We start from the raw sequence: 22,296 nt of genomic DNA, 5'->3' as shown, positions 1-22,296 counted from the left end.
TTCACAGTAAAATAGTTTCAGTCATTTTCTACCATGAAAGAGGTAGACTCTTAAAAAAACAAAACTTCCTTTTACAATCCATTCAAGTCGTCAGCATCATCAACAAGAGCAGCCAGAGAACCATAAACACATCTGCCGACCCTCGGAACCTACTTGTAACGTGTGCATATTAACTAGGTACGTGGTACCTCCGGGGAAGTGCTCCGAAGAGGCAACCGGCTGGCCTGTGAGGTGCAGCTGTCCTTCCAGTGAGAATCCGCTGGCCATGCCCTGTCCCTTTGTTACTGAACTTGTGCCTTCTCGACGAGGCCAGAGCCTAGGTCACAGGCCCACCTGGAGAGCAGGCTGCACCCCTGCCTGCCCATCCCGACTCTTGCGGACGTCTGTCCGGCAGAGAACATACCTGGAGATGATTTTGTGGAAAGTGTAGCGGAAGTCTCGGTTCCGGTAGGCATAGACAATGGGATTGACGACCGAGTTGGCGTGCGACAGGAGGATGGCCGTGTTCATGGCCCACGTGGGCTTCTCCTTGGCCCAGTCTGGCTGAAAGAGTGAGGCACAGTTGATGGCGTGTACCGGCAGCCAGCACAGAGCAAAGATCCCAACAATCATGGCCAGGGACTTGGCCGCGTGGATCTCCCGCTGGAGGATGGTCCTCGAGTGGTCCATGAGCTCCATGCGCTGGAGCTGACTGCAGGCCACCAGGAAGATCTTGACGTAGATGACCAGCATTATGAGCAGTGGGGGCAGGACGCACCCAAAGAAATTGAAGTACACCATGTAGCTCATGGGGACCACGTTCTCAAAAAGACACTTCACAAGGCAGCAGCTTGCATTTGTGGTTCCATCCCAGGGCTCTGTGCAATTGGTGGCATGGTCTTTACCGTTCCACCCCAGGAACGGGGTCAGGCCGATGCCAAAGGCAAGGACCCAGAGGACAGCAATGACCCCTCTTGCTCGGGCCCCAGTGACCAGACTCTTATACCTGTAGAAAAGAACAGCATCTGTTACCGTCAGCGTACAGCACTCTGCCACCAAAGTCCAAGATGCCACACCTCTGCTTTTTGTTCCTTTACCCCCAACAGCCTCTACCGTTCAGCCTCAGAGGGCACCATGGCCTTTTACCCTCAACACTAACAGCTTGCAAACAGGTATAAACAGCTTTGCTCTAACAAGCTCAATAAGATTTTCGTTCTTAATAACTCACCTCTGTCTAATGACAAATCATGGTCGAGGAGAACAAGTGGAGAATTCTTAAAGGCTGCTTTCTAATCACCCAGATACTGACCTTGGGTCTGGGTCTCCTATGAGACACAGTTCTAGGGGGTCGAGATACACCAGGGAACAGAACCCACAAGACCCCTGCTTCTCAGGGACCTACATTCTAGCAGGGGAGACAGATCATAATAAACAACAAGCATAGGTTAGTAAATTATACGGTATGTTAGAAGGAGATGTATAGTGTGAAAAAAGAAAAAGTGTGAGGAAGGTGAGCTGTGGCAGGGACTAGTGTTAAAGAGGTCAGGCAGGGAGGCTTCACTGATAAGATGCCCTTGAACAAACACCCAACAAGTGAGGACCGGAGGCCCCTGGAGTCAGGCAGCCCCACCTGGTGACTCTGGGCGAGAAGCCTTCTGGTCGGTCTCCCACCAACACCCTAGGAAGAGTCATCCCCCTGAATTCCCTGGTAAGATGCTGGAGAACGAGAGTTCTAGCAGCGTCCCTGGCTGTCTCGGCTAGCGGCGAAGCTGATAAAAATTGGGAAAGAACTTAGCAAATATCAAATCTTTTTAGTAATTTTTAGACCATTAAATCTTATTTAAAATCTCTAAAAATCATAATACACATTTTGGACGTTTTGCTACAAGGTAGTCCATATATGGTTTATAGCAAAGGTATAAACTCTGCTATTCATAACTGGTCCATAATATGTATTTAACATAATGTATTGAAAAAAATGAAATAAAATCTTTACTTAACCTCTGGGAAGAAAACTGGGAAATAACTGGATACACATTCTCTTAAGACTCGTCTGTGGGAAGCGTCCGATCTCCTTCGCCTGCAGGATTAAGCTCACGCTTCTCAGCACGGACCACGGAGCCCTCAGGCTGCAGCCCCAAGTGCCCCTGCCTGCTGTTCCAGATAGCTGCTGCGTCCTGGCCCGGCTGCTCTCCTGGCTCAAAGGTCACCTCCTTTCCTGCTCACTTCGCAGGGAAAGGTGGCCTCTCCCACTCTCTGGCCCCAGACACACACCTGTCATAGAGTCTGTTTATCTCTCACAGGTCTTCAGCCTTTTAAGGACTTGGACCTTGTCCCTTTGATTTGGTGTCCCCAGGAGCTAGCATAGTGCCTGGCACATTGGAGGTTCTTAGTAAGGTGGCCATTACAAACAGATTCCTGGCTTGTTACCAGACAGCTTTAAAACGGGATTCTGCTTATTAGGAATGCCTGATGCTGTGGCCTGGACAGGCAGCAGAACGGGTCCAGTTTGCGGGGGCAGTTAACTGATGTCTTGCCTTATGTTGACAGTGGTCCCTCATCTTCTCTGCTCCCTATGAGGGCAGCTCAGTTGTGGGGTCTTGACTACAGAGGACCTGCTGGGTGCAGCTGCTCGCTGAACTTTTCTGGGCCAATAAATCCATCTATTTCCAAATCCTTTCTGCTCCCCTCCTCATGCAGGAATGTAAAGCCATTCCTTATAAAAATGTTATTCCTGGCCATTGCCTTGCCAGAGACATGAAGAATGCAATCAGTCCCTGTAGGGTAACAAGGCCACCACCTCCTGAAGGCCAAGCACTTAAGAGTCACAGAACTTCAGGCCCACGAGGCAGCCACGCCTCCACTGTTCACGGGACTCAACTGCACTGAGCTGTGTACAGCTGAACACAGACCAGCCCCGGGGGATGAGTAAGATCTGGGGTTAGCATATTCTCTTGTCAGTCATGGTCTGGGATGGATACGGGAGGTGGTTCTGGCCAATGTGACTAAAGGAAGTCTGCTAGGGTACTTCCAAGAAAAGTTTTACTTGATAAAAGGAGAGAGACCCACGAGGAGAGCTCCTCCCCATACTCATCCCTTTCTGCTTTTGATGCTCTTATGGGAGGCTGTGATGCCTAGAGCTGCAGCAGCCATCTTGTGACCATGAGGCATGAGCCTGAAAACAAAGCAAATGGCGAAGCAGAAGGGAGGAAAGAGTCCAGGTCCTTGATGGTGTCTTTGAACCACTACACCAACCCTAGAACTATCATGGCTCCATATTGTAGTTCAAGAGATAATTGATGGTCTAGATTGCTTAAGTCACTGTTACCTGCAGCCAAAAGCATGCTCATACAAACTGGAAGGGACTTTCATCTTTTCTAGTCCAACTTCTCTTATTTTACAAATGAGGAACCAGACATACAAAGTCTTTAAGTAACAAAGGCAATACAAGAACCAAAGACCAATAAGTCAGGACTTTCAGGCCTCTGTTCCTTACACCACGTTATGCTGCCTTTTTTTAAAAAATATTTATTTATTTATTTACTTATTTATTTGGCTTTGCCAGGTCTTAGTTGCAGCACACGGGATCTTCGCTGACGCATGCAGGATCTTTTAGTTGCGGCATGCAGGATCTAGTTCCCTGACCAGGGATCAAACCTGGGCCCCCCTGCATTGGGAGCACGGAGTCCTAACCGCTGGACCACCAGGGAAGTCCCTATGCTGCTGCTTTTACGTGACTTTTTTCTAAGCAATATTAGACACGGAGTCCTCTGTACACAGAGGGATCCCAGGGGATGGCTTCCTGGTGGAGTTCAAAACAACTGGAATCCACCCACATCTGAACTTCTCAAAACTGCTGGATCCTGCACGTATGAAAAACTACTTTTACGCTAAATCGTCTTAGATGAGGAATAGCAGCTGATTTCATTCAGGGAACAGCTGGTCTCAGCCTTCTCCGTGACCCCCTGCACCAGGGTCTTTCTCCCCTATTGGTTCATTATTTTATTCAGAGGTCTTCCTTGTATTACCACACACTCCGCTGGCAGTGGAAACAGAATCACAGCCCTCGTGGGTTGTGAAGCTAATGGAAGAGACAGAATATAAACAGGTAAACACTCAAAGGTACAATCACACGTCAGAAGGAGTTTGGCCAAACCAAAAGGAACAGGGTGCAGATTAGAGAAAACCAGGAAGAGCTTGGACATAGGGTGTCAGGGAAGCCTCTTAGGCAGCAGAGCCGGAGGTGGAGGGGGGCACGGAGGCTCTGAAAAGCGGGGAGAAGCCATTCTAAGCAGAGGGAACAGAATGTGCATGGCTTCCAGACAGGAAAGGGTTTCACCTTCCTAGAGAAGCAGAGGGGTGAGGCGGGCCCGTCCCCAGGCCGGGGGAAGGGGCTGGAGCTTGATGCTCAGATACCCCAGTGCCACGGGATACCATGGAGGGCTCGAGGCACACGGGGGGGACGGTACTGGTTTCGGCTGTGTAAAGCTCACTGTGAAGACTGAGTTTCGGGCAGCCAGAAGGAAAGCAGAGCAGTTAGGAAACTACTTCAGTGGTTAACTCAAGAGAAGATGTTGGCGTGGGGCAGGATGACAGTAAAGACAGGGCTCACAGACGCCCCCATCCTAGCAGCTCTGAACTACACGACACGCTGGGGGCTGGGGGAAGACACGTGCCTACAGACTCCCCCAGCCGCCAGCTGCACAGGGCACATCAGACACACGGCCGCCCCGCCTGAGCGCCGCTCTGCAGGCACCAGGCCCGCGCATCCCCCGTCTCGTGAGGTCAGAGCACCATGGCCAGCTACAGATGTGGAGGCTGAGGCTCCCACGGTTAAACGATTGGCCTGCTGCCCCCGAACTGCAGTCAGGACACAAACCCACCAACCCGATCTGATTCTGGTTTTTGCCCAAAGCAGTCACTTTCCTGCTCAGGACCCTGTGGTTCTTCTCACAGATCCCAGCTCCCCACTCCGCCAGCCCTGGCTCTGCTGCCCTCTGCCCTGGCCAAAGCTGCCAGCCATTCCAGGGATCCTCCGCCCCCAACTCCGTGGCTGGCCACACGGGAAGCGGCAGAGGCCTCTGCTGCCCGCTCGGCAGGCAGTCCTTAAAAGGCGGCAGGGGGACGCTTCTGTTGGCAGACACAACCAGACCCACAGGAGGACGTGGCTCCAAAGGCAGACGCACTTTTAGCACCGGAGCTGCAACCCCATGATGGCAGACCAGTCCGTGTCTGCGAGACGCTGCCTGGACCCAAGCACGGGTGGGAGACGGCCAGGGATGCTGGGGAGAGCAGGCCAGTGTTCCTGCACCGGGCGGGAGGCGGGGGGCACGACCCCCGGGTCTCTGGCATCTCACGGGGGGTGGTGGGCTCCGCTCTCCTCTCCCATACCCTCTCGTTTCCCACTTCCGGCTGGGCCTCTGTCCTCTCTCTGAGCGCCCCGCTCCCACCCTGCCCACCCCTTGCTCCTTTGCTCCCCAAGCACCAGGGGCTCTCAGAGCATCCTCGTGTGTGTGTGAGCGCGTGCGTGCCCCCATCATTCCTGAACGGCGGGAACGTGTCCTTTCCTACATCCGCCCCAAGTGCAGGAGGAGTAAATGGAAGGCAATGAATAGAGGAAATGGAGGCGGCAGTATTACTCCAAGCAAGCAGGAACGGTTCCAGCCCACACAAAAGGGGGGTCCTGGGAGAGTCCACCCTCTGGGAAGTGGCTGTGCCCCCGCTGTGCTGGACCCACCCACCCTCCATGCAAGGGGCTCATTAGCTAAGGAGCCGGACCGAGAGACAGTCACAACAAAAGGGAACAGTGTGGACGCCGGGCTCACACCACGATAGAGGGCCTGCCAAGGGCTGCTCAACAAGCGCTGGCCTATTTCTGGGCCAGGGTCCCCCCGCTCCGGCTCTGTAACCCTCGGCTCAGACCAGGCCACACGCTCAGCCTCGGGAATCAGAATTCCCAGCGCTCAGGGTGCTCTGAATACAGCAGATTCCCAAGGGCAGCCACCCTGGCAGTGACGCTGAGTCCAGACAGGGGCTGGGGAGAGCCTGAACTCTGCTCTCAGAAAAATGGGGAGAGTGGTGGCTGCAGAACCCACCCCTGTGGGGCCTTTGAACACAGATACCGTGTGTGCAAAGCACTTTATAAATGCAAATCACTAAGTAAGTACACCCGGAGCTCTGTTCTGCTTCTTAAAATTGCTGATTGTTCCTTTAGGGACTTTTTTCTTTATGTTCTGTTTCGCTCCCAAGTTTCATTTCTCTGTAACAGAAACACTTCTGCTCCAAAGCAACATACACATTCTCAGAAAACGTCATATTCTCTAAAATTGCACACGAACAATAACGGGACTTACGTGAAAATGGGGTGAGAACAGACCACTCAACACCTACCAAGCGTTATAACTACAGCACTAACAAAATAACTTGGACGGCCCAGCAGGCAGGTCCGCGGGGTGGGTAGAGGCTGCCGCGGTGAATATTAAAAAAGTCCCCAGAAAGTCTAATGGAAATCCTGGCAAAAGTGCAATTAGAGCAAGGCCGACGGGTGCCAAGGCAATGCAGCCGGACGAGGCGATGTGACAGCGCGCTGTGAGGGCTGAGGGCTGTGGGTGCCGCAGGAGGCCCGGGCCCTGCTTCCCTCCCCCGGGTCCTGGGAGCCGCTCTGGGCTACACAGCAGTCACACTGAGGACTCTTCCCTCCCCTGCTGAAGCCGGCCAGGCTAATCCCACTATTCTTGCTCCTGTGTCCGGGCAGAACCCCAGATGAACCCAGACAGTGCCTGCACCATCCCAACACCGTTCACCCAGAGCATGCGTCCCGCTCACAGGACAGAAATTCCCCCTGAAGCGCAGCCCTGGGCTCCCGTGGAGCCCCGCGTCCCCAGGGCGCCTCGCAAGAGCCTCCTTGGGGGCTGCAGGGCCGTCCCCTGCGGCGGAGCCGAGACTTCCTCAAAGGCAGGGACTCCCTGTCACTCACGCTCATATCCAGAACACCTCACACCGGGCCTGGCGAGCGAAGCCCTGACGCCAGCCTGACTTTGTAAGAAACGAACAGAGCTCTGCTTCCTCGGCACACGTACCCGCCTAACACCCACCCGGTAGCTCTAGACAAACAAGCCGAGGGGCGCGTGGACGTGTCCCGAGCTCCAGCTTGTAGCTCACAAGAGGCATCTGTCTAAGAGGGACCTTCTGAGGCTGAAGAGTTGCTTCCCACCAAGGTAACGGGGGTTTCAGATGTTGTCACGGACAGAAACAGTAGCAATTCTGCACTATGCCCATTCAAGACCCAGGATACATCAACCTTCCCACAAAGAAAGCCGAAGACCCACATGACTTCACCGAAGAATTCTCGCAAACATGTAAGGAAAAAATAAAACAATTTTTACACAAAAAGAACTGCTTGGTTCTGTTTACGTGAAGTTCAGGTCTAGGGGTGGGAGGAGGGTCTCCCGTCTACCGTCTGTGGTAAATAAATGTCTTGAGGGCCAGCCGCCTTGTCTCCACGGCCTGAGATGGTCACAGCTGGAGCCTGCAGGGCCGTTGGAGGCCAGGACAGCGCCTGCCCACCTGCTGGATGACAAGCTCTGGCCACCGGAGCTGCCCTTCAGGCTGAGTTCCTCCCAGGAGGCCAGGACCCTCAGCCACTCTGGCTCCTGAGGGTCCCCCATCCCCTCCACCAAGTTCAGACATGCCTGCATCCCAGTGGGAACTTGAGCCGAGCCACTGCCAAGGTGCAGGCAGGTGGAAGAGATGCCACCTGTCCTTCATGGTCACCCGGGAGCATCAGATGAAGAGTGCAGGAAAGAACGTGGGCAGCCGTCCGCACCAGGTCAGCACGGCCAGAGGAGGCCGTCCAGCGTGGCCTACAGAGACGGAGGGTGGTGGCCAGGACCAGGTCTCCCAGAGCTCACCTTTGAGGCTGGTTCTTGGCGACGCTCCTATTTTGGTCTCATATATCGGGTGGGACCTGGGGACAGCCCAGGGTCGCTGGGCTCCAGACTCTGGTCTCCTTGATGTGAAATAAGAACCCCCGAGAGAAAAGCCCACTGCCTGAACCCAGACCAGAGAAGAAAGAGGATACCTTGTCATCCTCTCTCCCCGCAAAGGTACCCTCCTCCCATGGCTGGGGCTGAAACACACTGCGTTTCAGACACACCATTAATTGTCAAAAGCGTCAGCCACCACACAAACAACCAGTTAGACGTCAAGAGACACGCGGCATCGGATGACGTGGCATCCTGTTGCTGGTGACGGTAACCTTTTTTTTTTTTTTTTTTTTGCGGTACGCGGGCCTCTCACTGTTGTGGCCTCTCCCGTTGCGGAGCACAGACTCCGGACGCGCAGGCTCAGCGGCCATGGCTCACGGGCCCAGCCGCTCCGCGACATGTGGGATCTTCCCAGACCGGGGCACGAACCCGTGTCCCCTGCATCGGCAGGCAGACTCTCAACCACTGCACCACCAGGGAAGCCCATGACGGTAACTTTGAAGATAACCGCTCGTGGGGGCGTCCAACAGGCTTCTCCGCTGGAACTGCTTATCCCTCTGTGATCGGCTGTACCTGTGGTGCATAGACGTCGAGATTTTGTAAACATCTTGGCCCTCATCAAACGTTCACCAGTGAGTTTTATCACCTGTTGACTGTTCTTCCCTGAACCAGTTATTATGATGACAGTTGCCGAGTGAGGATCTGCTTAAACTCAGTCATCCCTACTCATTCGAGAGCTGGCGTTCTACTGCATCAGGAGTTCCCCCGAGTCATTATGTAACTAAACAAAACAAAGCTCTCCTAGCTGTGTTCATCACGAGGGCCTAGAAGAAACGACGCTCCAGCAGCCAAGAGCACTCCTGCCGAATCTCGGTTTCTAAATACCATTCTCCACTGAAAGAAAACAGGGCTCCTTGGAGAAATGACTGATTCCAAAGCCAGAAAATACGATGGAGCCTGAAAAACCTTTCTGTGCCAGTAAGTAAGAAGTGCTCAAAAATGTGATGGGAACGCTCAAACAGAAGTCAGCTTGAACAGGCCCTCATTCACCAAACTTGGGCATCAAAGTGAATAACAGGTATGGACTGTAACACATTAAATGAAAATAAAATTGCCTAAGTCCACTGGTATGTAAAAAAAATAATTTAAGGAAGTGCAGGGAAAGGTAAACCTCTTCTCTACAGAAGAAGGCCGATTGACACAGTGGAAGGAATGAGAAAAAATAAAATTACCATTTGACATGGTAATAACTGATTCAAGCAAGAATCATCAACAGGGAAAACACACCTTTACAGTGATGAACGCTAGCAGTGATGAGATTTAACACAACAGCAGTGGGACAGATGGACTCCGTGTGCTGCCCTGTGTGGTGGGCTGAAATGGACACACCATCAGGTAGACAGTATTGCCACCAAAAATGTTCAACTTGAGAATCTAATCATAAGGAAACAACCAAACTCAAAATAATGTATTGCCATGAAAGAGAGGGAGGAAAAAAACGACTGAGGAATGCTTCCAGATTAAAGAAAAACAAAGGCACATATTAAATGTACGTGTGACCTTTTATTGGAATCTGAATTTTTAAAAAACTGTAAAGAAAATGATGGGGATAACTGGGACATCTGACTATAGACTGCACCACGTCAGTGTTAAAGCTCTTGAGTATAATTGTGTGTGTGTGTGTGTGTGTGTGTGTGTGTGTATGTGTGTGAGAGAGAGAGGGAGAGAGAGAAAGGGAGAGGGAGAGGGAGAGGGAGAGGGAGAGAGAGAGGGAGAGGGAGAGGGAGAGGGAGAGGGAGAGGGAGAGAGAGAGAGAGAGAGAGAGAGAGAGAGAGAGAGAGAGAGAGAGAAAGCGAATGTAGCAAACTACGAACAATGTGGGAATTTGTCTTAGTTTTGAGACTTAGAAGTTGTGAAAAAACACACACTAGGGGCTTCCCTGGTGGCGCAGTGGTTGAGAGTCCGCCTGCCGATGCAGGGGACACGGGTTCGTGCCCCGGTCCGGGTGGATCCCACATGCCGCGGAGCGGCTGGGCCCGCGAGCCATGGCCGCTGAGCCTGCGCGTCCGGAGCCTGTGCTCCGCAACGGGAGAGGCCACAACAGTGAGAGGCCCGCGTACCGCAAAAAACAAAAAAAACAAAACAAAACAAAAACACACACTAGTTCAGAATGACTCATTCTTTCTGAAACCACAGACCACATTAGTCAAATGGATACAAATGTGTGTGTGTATAACTATATATATATGTATATATATATATACACAGATATAGATACATATATACAAATATATCTTTTAATAGCAGGGACTTTTTAAAAGTACAAAATGAATGCAGTACGTGTGTGCTTGTGTATGTATTAAAAAACTAAGTTTCTCATGACTTCTGAAAATGCCAAACTTAGGAGCTATTTACCCCTCCAGGCAATGCCAGTGTGTCTCTTCCCCTCCCTCTCTTTCTCAGTCTTCCACTCTCCCCGGCTTTATCCTGAGGACACCCTCCACGGGCTTGTCGTGTCTCCACGACAAGCTGGTCCATCCCTATCAGGGCAGGTCCCCCCAGCACACATGTGTGCACACATGTGCACACACACACTGACAACCCCTAGACACGTCACATGCCAGTAACTGGACCCGCCTACTGGAGATGCTGGGGGAGCAGCGTGAGCCCTGCTTATAAAGAAGGAGGAAAGGCAAACTTAATCCAGTGACAAATAACCTAGAAAGTACCCACAAGCATGCAGAGAGCTGCAAGGGAATCCAGGGTGCCTCCCAGAGAGAGTGTCGTGGAAATCGGCAAGAGTCGGCAGGAGCAGAACATCCCAAACAGGGAGAGTGGCACGTGCAGAGGCCTGACCTCAGCCAGGGGATCGAGGGGGTCCTGAGAAGCAAAGCAGAGACACAAAGGGGAGTGGGGGGCGGGGGAGGCCGGAGGAAGGACCAGAGCCGGTGAGAGGCCGGCCCTGTCCCCAGGCGCGGGAGCATCACGTCAAGGAAGCAGCAGCAGCCAGGCGCGAAGAGGGCTGGCATCGGGAGGAGGAAGCGGAGGGGGACCAGAGAGACCCGGCTGCAGGTTGGGGGGAGACGTGCCGCCAGCAGCACCTGGTCTGTGATGTCTTTCACTAGCGCTTGAGATTCTACTTTATAAAAAAAAAAAAAAAAAAAAAAAGGCAGCTTTGGCGCTGGCGTCGGTGGTGTCAAAATCAGCACTGGAAATCAAGATGTGGGACAGAAAGCTGCTTTGGGGAGCCTTGTGGGGGGCAGGGCGGGAGCAGACCGGCCCAAAGCAAAGCCAGTGGGGCTGAGAGAGGAGAGAGCAGCTTGAGGACGTTTAAACAGCGCCGGGTCTGGAGTGACGCTGTCAGGACGGGCTGGATCCAGAGCCGAGGAGGGCCGCCCAGCCTGGAGCTCCCCGAGCGCCACCCCCTACGTACCCCGCCCCATGCGGGCGCCTTAACAGCCCCTGCGCCTCTGGGATGGGCCACTTGGCGGCCCAGAAACCCGGGCTCACCTGGACTCTTCCTCTGCTCGGGCCCAGCACCCTGCCCAGTCAGCAAGTCCTCCTGAACCCGTCACCCCTGTGACCCCGTGTCCCCGCCGCGAGCACACGGCTCAGCGCGTGGTGTCCAGGCGGATGCCAGCCTGGCCCCGACCAGCCGCGTCTCTGGTCCCCGTTCACCGACTGTACCCCCAGGGCCCACCTCTGGTCTCGGGGGTCCTCCCCGTCCTGGTCTTCTGGTTGGCTGCACGGTTTTCCCTGTGGCCCCTCTGCTCAGACCCTGCCCAACCTCCTGGCTGGAACGGCGCGTCAGGCTGCTTCCCCGGTAGAGGAGTCCGGGCGCTACCCGCCTTGAGGCTCCCTAGACTCTGCCTCCACCCTCACGGCCTCTGCCCCAGGCACGCGTCCTTCCTTCTCTCCCGGAAAACAGCAGGCTGCCCTCCAGTCCACGCCCCTGCTGTCCATCAGAGTGGCTGTTCTATGATGCAAACCTGACCGCAGGAACTCCTGGTGAAAATCCTCCCCTGGCCTTCCAGGTCCCGCCTAACTGTCACCTCTCAGAAAATCACGTTTAAAGGACACTGAGAAACACAAAAGGAAATAACTTCATAATCATCCTAAAAACATAAGTGGAAGGTGACATCCAGCCAACCAGAGATTTTGATGAGTTTCTAGAAGCCAGAAGGCAGACGGGATCATCAGGATGGGGCATGGAGCCCTAAGCCAGTAACAGGCTGACCGGGAAGAGAGGTTCCAGCCTTGCAGACAGCAGGTTCCAGACGGGATTTAGGAAAGGAGCAGAAATCAAGAGGAAGGCTGCCTGCTGACCAGCCTGGGGCGGCCTCACCCCTCAGGCATCACGCCTGCACTTCCCGTGTAGCTGGGCACATATCCCTCACGTCCCCACCCTTCCCCAGCTGAAGCTCGAGACCCAGTGACGGAGGATGAGGTCGGAGGAAGAGTTTTGATTATATACAGTCTATGCCACAGCAAGAATCCGAACCATGTGAATCCAAAAGTGGTTTTTCAAAATTGACTCCAAAAAATTTAACCTTAAATCAAAAGTAAAAATATGAATGCTAAAATTAAAAAAAACAAAAACAAAAATAGAAGAACTAGAGGGGAAAAGTCAAGGAACTCTTCTAGGGGAGAACAAAAGACTAAAGTATTGGAACCTTATATGTAAGAGTACATTTAAAAGACAGAAACAGTCAAGGAGGGAAAGTCTCCATCTACCTATCAAGAATCCCAGAAGGAAAAACAGACGGAATGGAGATAAGGCAATAATCTAGGAAAATTCTTTTTTAAGATTTCAGAACTGAAGACAGGCCTAAGTCTTCAGACTGGAAAGGCATCATCCCCAGGTGAAGGAGAAAAGCTGAAAGTCAATATTTAGACCCAACCTCGTGGAATTTCAGAACACCAAGCAAAGCAAAAGATCCCAAAGGCTTCCGAGGAAACAGAGTTACAAAGAAGAAATACACCCACGTCGGACTTCTTGGGCACCCTGGGTGTTCGAGCAATGCCTTCAAGCCTCTGAGCGTATCAGTCCAACTACCAACCACGTGTGAGAAAGAAAAACGCTGCTGGCATGAAAGAACCCACGTCCTGAAAAAGCTACCTATGGATGGTATATAGACAACAATGTGCAATCCCAGAAAGAGGAAAGAAAACATGCAGGAGGGGGGCAAGAAATGGCAGAAGCACCCCAAGAGTATGATGGGGAGACCCAGCACAACCCCCGCGTAGCACCGTGCACCCTCCACAATGAGAATGAAGGAGCTGGGTCGTCCTCTAATTTCCAGATGGGAAGTTCATGATCCAAACACGAGGCTGACTAAAATGGGGCATAATTCTGAGCAGTGGGCGGCACCTACAAACAGAACCCATGTGACCTGCCATGAGACCCATCTCCTGGAGAAGATGGGCTTAGTGATAGGAGGGCATTTCTGCTCCAGTCACCCTGCTCTGCTCGGGGTGAGTGAGAAACACGCGCGCAGAACATTATACGCGCCGGGTATCGGTTTCCACTTTTCAGAAACTCTCTACAAAGTGCAGGAAACTTTATTATAGATACAGAATAAAATGCAAATGATATTAACCTTGACACTGTGAAAGCAATGGTATAATATAAATGTGTTCAATACGTAATTTGTGCAGGAAAAAAAAAAACTAAGAAGCAGTGGTTGCCTCTAAGAGGCAAATGGGAAATCAGAGGTCAGACTGGGTGACTTACTTCCCCCAGTTTACCCTTTTGTATGGTTTCATTCTCTTTACTATGGCATGGATCACCTTTGGAAAGTAAAACCTCCTACCTGTCCAAAGTAAGGTAGAGACAGGGTGACAGCAGAGGTGGAGAGATGGGGGAGGGAGGGTGGTACACTTTTCCTCATTTTTCTTGACAGTTAACAGCTACACTGCCTACAAGTGATGGAATTAGAAATAGAGGCTGAAATAGGATCCACAGGAAAAAATCAAAATATAACAGAAATTGGAAGGAACAGGGCTTGTGTTGTGTGGTAGGCAGTCAACAAATTCTGTTTAAAGATGGCAGCACAAACCCAGCTGTCACCGTGGAGGGCGGAGTGGCCCTGGGAACCAGTGTGGGAGGGCTGCCAGGCAGAGGGGCTCGTGTGGGCCACTCGGCCTTTCCCTCTGGAACCCTCTGTGCTTCTGAATACCTACTTCTTCACACTAGTTGATTTCTAACGTAGAACACAACAAACAAAACCAAGTCCTTCGTGGACTTACCAGTGCCTTGAGGACAAAACCCAAACTGCTCAGCAAGCCTCCGGGCCCCCCTGGACCCGCTGTGCTGGGACCCCGACCCTGAGGCCCGGCAAGCCCGCTGCTCCCACAATCCTCCCATCCTTCTCCCACGTGAAACTCTGGCATCAGCCCTCCAGAAAGACCACCGCCCCCTGTCAGCCCGGGCCAAGTTAGAAGGCCATCCTCAGCCCGTGACGGTCTGTTTCTAACTTTAATTCTTTCAAAGAAGGTACAGTTGCTCTTTGCTGCTCCGTCCCTGCTGCCCACAGCAGTGTCTCCAGCCTGTCAGCCTCCGAGGTGAAGAGCACAGCCTGCTAACGGGTCTCCTGGGCCGGGGGTGGGGATAAGAACCACACTGAAGCCCGGCTCCTGAGGGTCAGTAATAAGTCGGAAGCATCAGAAAAGCCTGGGCCTCGCTTCCTGCATCTGGGGAAGGAGGAGGTGGCCGACAGGCTCCCGCGGTCCGGGCAGCTGAGTCACATCCTGTGACGGTTCATGCACCTGCCGAGGCACCGCAGCCTCCTTCCCCTCTGGCCACAGTGCTGTTCCGCTGTGTCCTCTTTGTCCTGGTGACATTTAAAGGGTCCCGCTCGTGACCGCCGGGGTCCCCCCTCATCCACGCCTAGAGGCTGCAGCCTCTCCCTCCCGGGGACACAGGCTCACCCCGCCCTGGCCGTGTGACCTGGGCCGATGACAGCTCTCTGAGCCCTGTCCTCCCCACCTGTGGATCTGGAGGCGACAGGATCACCCCCAGAAGGCTGGCGCAGGGGCTCACCGAGGCGAGGCATGTGGGGGGCCCAGAAAAGGTCACAAGAGCGGCTGCGGCTCACAACCGTGCCCTGCGTTCCGGTGTCCAGAGCACACCTGTCCGCCCACATGTCCCTGTCCTGGTGTTGTGACCCCGGCCGGCAGGCGAGCGTGAGGTGGAGACAGGGTACCGCAGGGCAGCTGTGCCCATGGTCTCAGCTCGTCTGCCTGTGCAAACGCAGTTAACTCTGCCCCTTGACACATACTTTTTCGGCACGTGATCAAAGGCCACCCGTGCTTTCCAGAACCCTGTGCAAACGCTGCTGAGCCGCACAGCCAGGCACTGGGTTCCTGCGAGGCTGCTGCTCCAGCATCAGAGCCCGAGGGCCGCAGCCTTCTCTGCAGAAGGGCTCCTGGTCACCATGGTCCCGGGCAGCCTAAGGTCGCGGGGGACCCCGTCCCCCTCCCCTGACCCCCCAGGTACTCGGGGCTCCGCCTCCACCTCCCCCTGCACCACGGGCTCCTGCACGAACGTCCAGCTGGTTGGACTCTACCCGCAGCGAGGGGACGGGACCCCAGGCACCCTCCGGATTGGAGATGGGCTGGAGGGGAGCAGGGCGGGGGATGTGATCCCCGCAGGAGCTGGTCCAGAGCTGCCAGAGGACACAGGCAACGAGGCCCAGGAGGGACTCTCGGATTCGACCAAGAGGGGGCCCTGCAGGGGTGGCCTGACGAGGGGGACACAGTGACAACGGAAGTGGAGGCCGTGAGACTGGACGGCGTGTCAGAGAAGCTTCCTGGCAAGGAAGCCAAGGAACGGCCTGCATGTGGGTGGGGAGAGCGGCGACGGAGGGTCCGTTTCACACGTTCAGATAGTGATGGGGGTTCCCTGGGGCCACAGTAACAAAGCGCTGCGAACTTAAGCGGTGGCTGACGCTACTCACTCCCTCGCAGTTCTGGAGGCCAGGAGCCCAGAATCAAGCGCGACAGGGCCACGCTCCCTCACGTTTGCCTCCATCTGCAAACGCCTTCCCCCTTCTGCTTGTTTATCTTATAGGAATGGGGTTTCATTTAGGGGCCACCAGGTCATCCCGGGTAAGCTCCTCCTCTGAAGATCGACATAAGGTGATGTTCATTCTTTTCCTACCTAAGGCCAAATTCACAGGTTCTGGGGATTAAAGTGTGGACACCATTCAACCCACTCCAATGGGAATTATCTGGAAGAGAAAGACAGCCCTGGTGTGGAAGAAGGGAGGACCCAAGGTGGGGAGTGGGGGGACCCAGAGCTGAAACCTTCTTTCCCAGCTTTATTTCAAAACAACATTACAGGGCTTCCCTGGTGGCGCAGTGGTTGAGAATCTGCCTGCTAATGCGGGGACACGGGTTCGAGCCCTGGTCTGGGAGCATCCCACATGCCACGGAGCAACTAGGCCCGTGAGCCACAACTACTGAGCCTGCGCGTCTGGAGCCTGTGCTCTGCAACAAGAGAGGCCGCCATAGTGAGAGGCCCGCGCACCATGATGAAGAGTGGCCCCCGCTTGCCACAACCGGAGAAAGCCCTCGCACAGAAACGAAGACGCAACGCAGCAAAAATAAATAAATTAATTAATAAACTCCTACCCCCAACATCTTCTTTAAAAAAAAAAACAACAACAACAACATTACAGGGACTTCCCTGGTGGTGCAGTGGTTAAGAATCCGCCTGCCAATGCAGGGGACACGGGTTCGAGCCCTGGTCCGGGAAGATCCCACATGCCGTGGAGCGACTAAGCCCGTGCGCTACAACTACTGAGTCTGCACTCTAGAGCCCGAGAGCCACAACTACCAAGCCTGTGCTCTAGAGCCCACGAGCCACAACTACCGAGCCTGCGCTCTAGAGCCCGAGAGCCACAACTACTGAAGCCTGTGCGCCTAGAGCCCGTGCTCCGCAACAAGAGAAGCCACCACAATGAGAAGCCCACGCACCGCAGCAAAGAGTAGCCCCCCGCTCACCGCAACTAGAGAAGGCCCATGTGCAGCAACAAAGACCCAATGCAGCCAAAAGTAAAAAAAAAAAAGTAGATAATGTTTGAAAAAAATCACAGGTGAATTTTACTGTATGGGAACTGTAGCTCAATTTAAAAAAAGAAAAAAAGTAAAAAAATAAAAATAAAAGAACACTCAAAATCCCCTGCCAACCCCCTACAGTTCAGTCACCTACAAGGAGCTCAGTGGAGGCCACCTTTTCACCCAAGACACAGTCTTGCTACGAGATCCCCAATACCTCCCTCCCAGACTGGACATGTGAGGCTCTGAGAAGACGCCTCCACACGGCAAAGGGGCCGGGAGGGTGAGCATCCAGGGACAGACAGACACGGCGCCTGCCATCCTGCTGACCCACCCAGCCAACCCAGCGCCCCCAGAAACACCCTCCTTTGGCCCCAGCGGACACTCAGCAGCGCAGTGCAGGGGAAACGGGGTCCAGGAGCCGGGAGGGCAGGCAGAGGGGAACCACGCGGCACTCCAGTGGCCTGGGGTGCGGCTGACAGGCAACAAGATTAGGGAGGAGGTAGGGCTCCTGCGGGAAACGCCCGAGGCAGCAGCTGCGCGCAGACACCCCTGCCCCACAGAGCCCCGCCCTCCCGGCTCCCGGTCCAGGCACCACTGGGCCTGGACCCCCGGATGCTCTCCTGTGTGTGGACGCCCCTCGCTCTGAGGCCAAGGGCAGGGCCCAGTGTATGCAGACACGCCTCCTTGTCAGGTCAGCACAAGTTCTCGTTTTCGTTTCCGGCTATCTCCTCGGGCGCCCCTTTCCTGCAACGCTCCCTGGTCAGTATCTGCCTTGACAGCTGGGCAGCCGCAGGGCTGCGGGCTCTGCGGCCTCGAGCCGAGCCCACGGCGGACCACACGGGCCTCAGTCAGAGCCTTGGGGCACCAGTGACGAGTCCAAGCCCTGTTCGTGCCCGGGTAGGAGGCGGGCCTAAGCTCCTGGCCCTCACCCCGGTTACTGCTGCCTCTACAGGGAGACCCCTCCTCCCCAGCACACTTCCAACTTCACTCCCACTGACCCGTGACCCCAGGGAGGGCCTCGGAGCCGAGTGGGAGCTGCCCGGCCTGGGTCAGTAAAGAAGGGAGCCCCCGTCTCCCTGACTCCCAGAGATCCTCGAAGTTTGGTGGGACCAGAAGTCCCCGGTTACATACTGATACTGGAATCCACACACACCCGGCCCCAGAGATTCTGATTCGGGAGGGCCCGGTGCGGCCCTGTAATCTGCTGTTTAGCTCAGCAGGCCAGGAAGTGCTGAAACAGGAGCCATGGGGACCTCTCCAGCCCGTGAGGGTGGGCTGGGCGCCAGGGGGCAGGACACATGCCATCCCTTCCTGGGACAGGTCACCTCCTGCAGACCTCTGACCTCCTGCGGGCAGGCCGGGAGGGCAGGGGTGGGACCAGCACTCAGGGTGCTCTGCCCTCCCCACGCCTACATCCCACCCTCCTGCCTTCAGCAAATGCAAAGGAGAAGTCAGGGACCTGTGATTCACATTTCTTTCGCCTTCACACACCCACACCCATTCTTTCAAGACCCCGCCCAGCAGAGACCAGGACAAGAACTAACAGATTTAAACTTTCATGGAACTTCCTGCTCCACGGGGCACAGGGGATTCTTCCAGTAACTTGCACTGAGCTGAGGTCTCTCTGGACCTCTGCCAGGGCCAAACCCAAGGGGCTTCCGTCAGATAAGGCTGGAGCTTGTGGCTGCCTGCTGGGTGCAAACAGTCCAAAAGGCCACCAAGTAACCAACATGAGGACCAAGAGGAAGGAAAGGGAGCCCTAAGAGAAAAGAAGCGTGTGCCGTGCGCCCCGGTCCTCGGAAACCCCTGGGCTCTGTCACACCTGATGGGACACATGGGGCCTCCTGGTCACAGGCCAAGGGCAGCAGCACGTGGAAAGCCCCAGACACACAGAGGAGGCTCACAGCCCGGCCAAGCAGGAGGCTCCTGCCCTCGTTGGGACGCAGGACACAAAGCACAGGGAGCAGGTGTGCCCCGCAAGCCTGCTATAAAGGCTTCTGGGAGTGTGCCCCCCGTCCATTCTCTCAAACACTTTCCCCGTACAGCCACCAATTTACTGCAAGCAGAATCCGCTTCCAGAAACGGCCGTCTGCTCTCCGCCCACATCCCAAACACTGATGCCACACACAGTGGGAACATGGGGCCAGCGCTGAGTCCCAGTCCTGCTCCTACACTGATTCAAAGGCACCATCCTCAGTGTCCTCCCCTCACCTACAGGACGCAGGTACCTCCCTCTGGGATTACTGACAGGATTAAAGGATGTAAGTTTAAAGCGCCCGACAGAGTTGGCACCCAAGAGATTAATTCCTTCCTTTCCCTCCTACTCAACTTCCCTGTCTCAGTTCTAGACCCAAAGAGATCCCAAGCTCACTCAACTCAGAAACGCCAAAGGGGATCCAGGCGCGCGAGCGCAAGAGAGAGAGAGCGCGAGAGAGAGGAAGAGGGAGAAGGAGAGTGAGGGAGAGAGAGAGAGAGGGAGGGAGGGAGAGAGAGAAAGTAAATACTTTCAATTAAGCCCCACGTGATGCTTGTGATGCTCGGGCTCTCAAGCTCCCAGCTATACCTGGGACCCCGCTCCCCTTGCTGGCCGGCTCCTACATCTTCTGAGTGTGGGAGAAACAGCGACCCACAAGTCCTCCAGCGTTTGGAAACCCTGGTGGCACTTTCCCAGCCGCTGGGACTGGACAGCAGATAAACAAGGCTATACAACGCAGGAGGCTCTCAGGCTGTCGGTCTCGGCGAGCCGGGAAGCACTTAAACTCTCTCTAAAGTATAAGGGGGTGATTAGAGTCTGCACGAAGCACGCAGCGTTCCCCAAAGTTAACTGGCACCTCCGCCCGGGTCGGCAGGTACAGCCTGGAGACGGGCGGCGAGTCGCGTCATTTTGCCCACGCAGATCCCAGCGTCCAAGGTTGCCCTGGAGCCTCTCTCCCCGGCCCTACCGCCCAGCGCTCGCCGGGCCCCTTCCCGCCCGCTCGGGGCGCTTTCCCCGGAGCTGCCCCGCCGGGCCGCACCCCCGGCGCCCCAGGGCTGTCCCTACTCGGGTCCCCTGAAGGAGGCGCGCGCCCGGGGCGCCGAGAGGGTCGAGCCCGGCGCACCTGTGTCCGGAGGCTGCGGGCCGGAACTCGCGCGCCACGCGCCCCGGCCGGGTCTGGGGTCCCGGGGGCCGGGGCTCCACGGGGCCGGGGCCTCACCTGAGCGGGACGCGCACGGCCAGGTACCTGTCGACGGCCACGGCCAGGAGGCTGAAGATGGAGCTCTGCGTGACCACGAGCACGAAGCAGGCGAGGAAGAGGCAGCTGTGGAAGTCGGTGCAGAAGCCCAGGCTGATAGTGACGGCGAAGGGGATGGCGAAGAGCCCCACGGCCACGTCGGCGGCCGCCAGGGACACCAGGAAGTAGTTGGTGGGCGTCTGCAGCGCGCTCGAGGCGCCCACCGCCGCGCACACCAGCACATTGCCGGCCACCGCCAGCGCGGCCAGCGCCAGCTCCAGCACCACGTACAGCGCGGCCTGCGCCAGCTCCAGCTGCATCGCCACCCGGCCCCGCCGCGCAGCCTTGAGCGCCGGGACCGCGCGTCTGAGCCGGGGTCTCGGGCTCTGCCGGCCGGCGGGCGAGACGAAGGCGGCGCGGGATTGGGGGTGGCGCCTCGGCCGAGCCCGCCCCCTCCGCCCCGCCGCCGGCCCCGGGCTCCGTGCGCCCCACCCGGCGGGGCGGTCCGAGCGCTCGCAACTTCCCGGGAACCCGCGCTGGGGGTCAGGGCCGGACCTGCCGCGAGAGGACCCCGCGCCGCCGCCGCCGCCGGGCGAGGCGACGACCTGCAGGCTTCGGGGTTCCCCCAACGGACCCCGCTGGACGGCAGGGCTCTCCCGAGAACGACGGGGAGGCGCGGACCGTCCCTTGGGCCGGGCTCCCCATCCTCGCCCCCAGCGCCGCCTCGGCCCCCTGTTCACCCCGGGTGAGCTCAGGCCCCAAGGCCTCACACGGGGCCCTTAACTGAACCCCCAGACCCTTCCCCTGCAGCCCCGGCGCCTCCGGAGAGCCGGGCCTGCGCCCTCTGCCGCCTGTCGGTCTCCCCAGGAGAGCCCGGGCCCAGTTGCTCGCCGCAACTAGAGAAAGCCCACGTGCAGCAACAGAGACCCAACACAGCCAAAAATAATAGATTAATTAATTTTAAAAAGTCACCGTTTAAATACATGAATGAATGAATGAACGGATCAGATGGCATGTGAACTCTATTTCAGTGTAGCCATAATAACAACAAAGCCCCTCAGCCTCCATCAGGCATGACCAGTATCACCTGCCTACGTATCAACAGGTGCAACAAGTTCTCCAAAAGCACTCACAGTGGATGTCCCGGCTGGGCGAAGTTATTATAGGGGATTTTCTCTCTCACTACCAAGGATTAGGAGCAGATAGCAGTGCTGCTCCTTGCCCCCTCTCTGGGTTGCTAACAGAACCCCAGGTGGCAATGACATGCACGCCCCAGAGGATGAATCAGGAGTGGTCTAAGCCAATCAAATGACCCCTTTCCCGTTTGCCAGTGATTGATCTAAGGGATGGGCGTGTGACTAACCCTGGCCAACAGGAAGGAAGGGGGATTAGGCAGTGAGGTTCCGACCTCCTCCCTCCCCTCCTGCTTTAGCCACTGTTTTGTGAAAACATGTATCTACAGCTATGGCAGCCACCTTGCAACCATGAGGTGACAAACCTGATGTGAAAACCAACACACTGAAGGTGATGGAGGAAAGGGCTTGTGTCCCTGATCACATCTTTGAACAGCACGAACCGCGAGAACAACTACATCTGGACTTCTTGTTCAATACCCCTGCAAATGTCCCCACCGTTGTGCATGTTTTCTGGGACTTGCGTCAAAGAGTCCTACAGAATTCAGAGCTACACAAATACTGGGTCAAGGGGATCTTAGTTCTTGGCTCACACATTCAGCAGAACCCCATGGGAGAGAACGATGGCTGGGACCCCGAAGCCTTGTCTCCAGGGCAGGGCCAGCTCTCCCTGCAGGACTGGGACCATCGCTTCACGTCTCTGAACCTTCGTTTCCTCAGGGATGAAATCATGAAATGAGAAAGCTGAATCCAGTGCCCTCTAAGGTTGCTTCCCTCTCCAAGCTCCTGTTATTCAGAGTCCAGGACAGAAGTCCTAACTCGGCACAGGCCACAGACGCAGCAGGCCGCCAGCACCTGCTCCAGATTCCACTCCACAGAGCTCCAGCTCTGTTCTTCCTGCTGTCGGGGGTGACAGCTCAGATT

At 55.5% G+C, this 22,296-nt stretch overlaps 1 protein-coding gene across 1 annotated transcript; it reads right to left on the bottom strand.

Annotated features, from left to right (window-relative positions):
• Window positions 1–321: 321 nt before the first annotated feature.
• Window positions 322–20,559, bottom strand: ADORA2B (adenosine A2b receptor; the record flags this gene model as incomplete). The annotated part of the gene is made up of 2 exons (XM_079725062.1): window positions 322–985; window positions 20,222–20,559. The coding sequence occupies 2 exons, from the start codon at window positions 20,557–20,559 to the stop codon at window positions 322–324; spliced, it is 1,002 nt and encodes a 333-aa protein (XP_079581188.1).
• Window positions 20,560–22,296: the final 1,737 nt, after the last annotated feature.

This window comes from Hyperoodon ampullatus (genome assembly GCF_949752795.1).
Source record: "Hyperoodon ampullatus genome assembly, chromosome: 19".
In the NCBI taxonomy this organism is placed as follows: Eukaryota; Metazoa; Chordata; class Mammalia; order Artiodactyla; family Ziphiidae; genus Hyperoodon; species Hyperoodon ampullatus.
The sequence above is the reverse complement of the archived record's forward strand: the minus strand, read 5'-3'. Positions and strand labels throughout refer to the sequence as shown.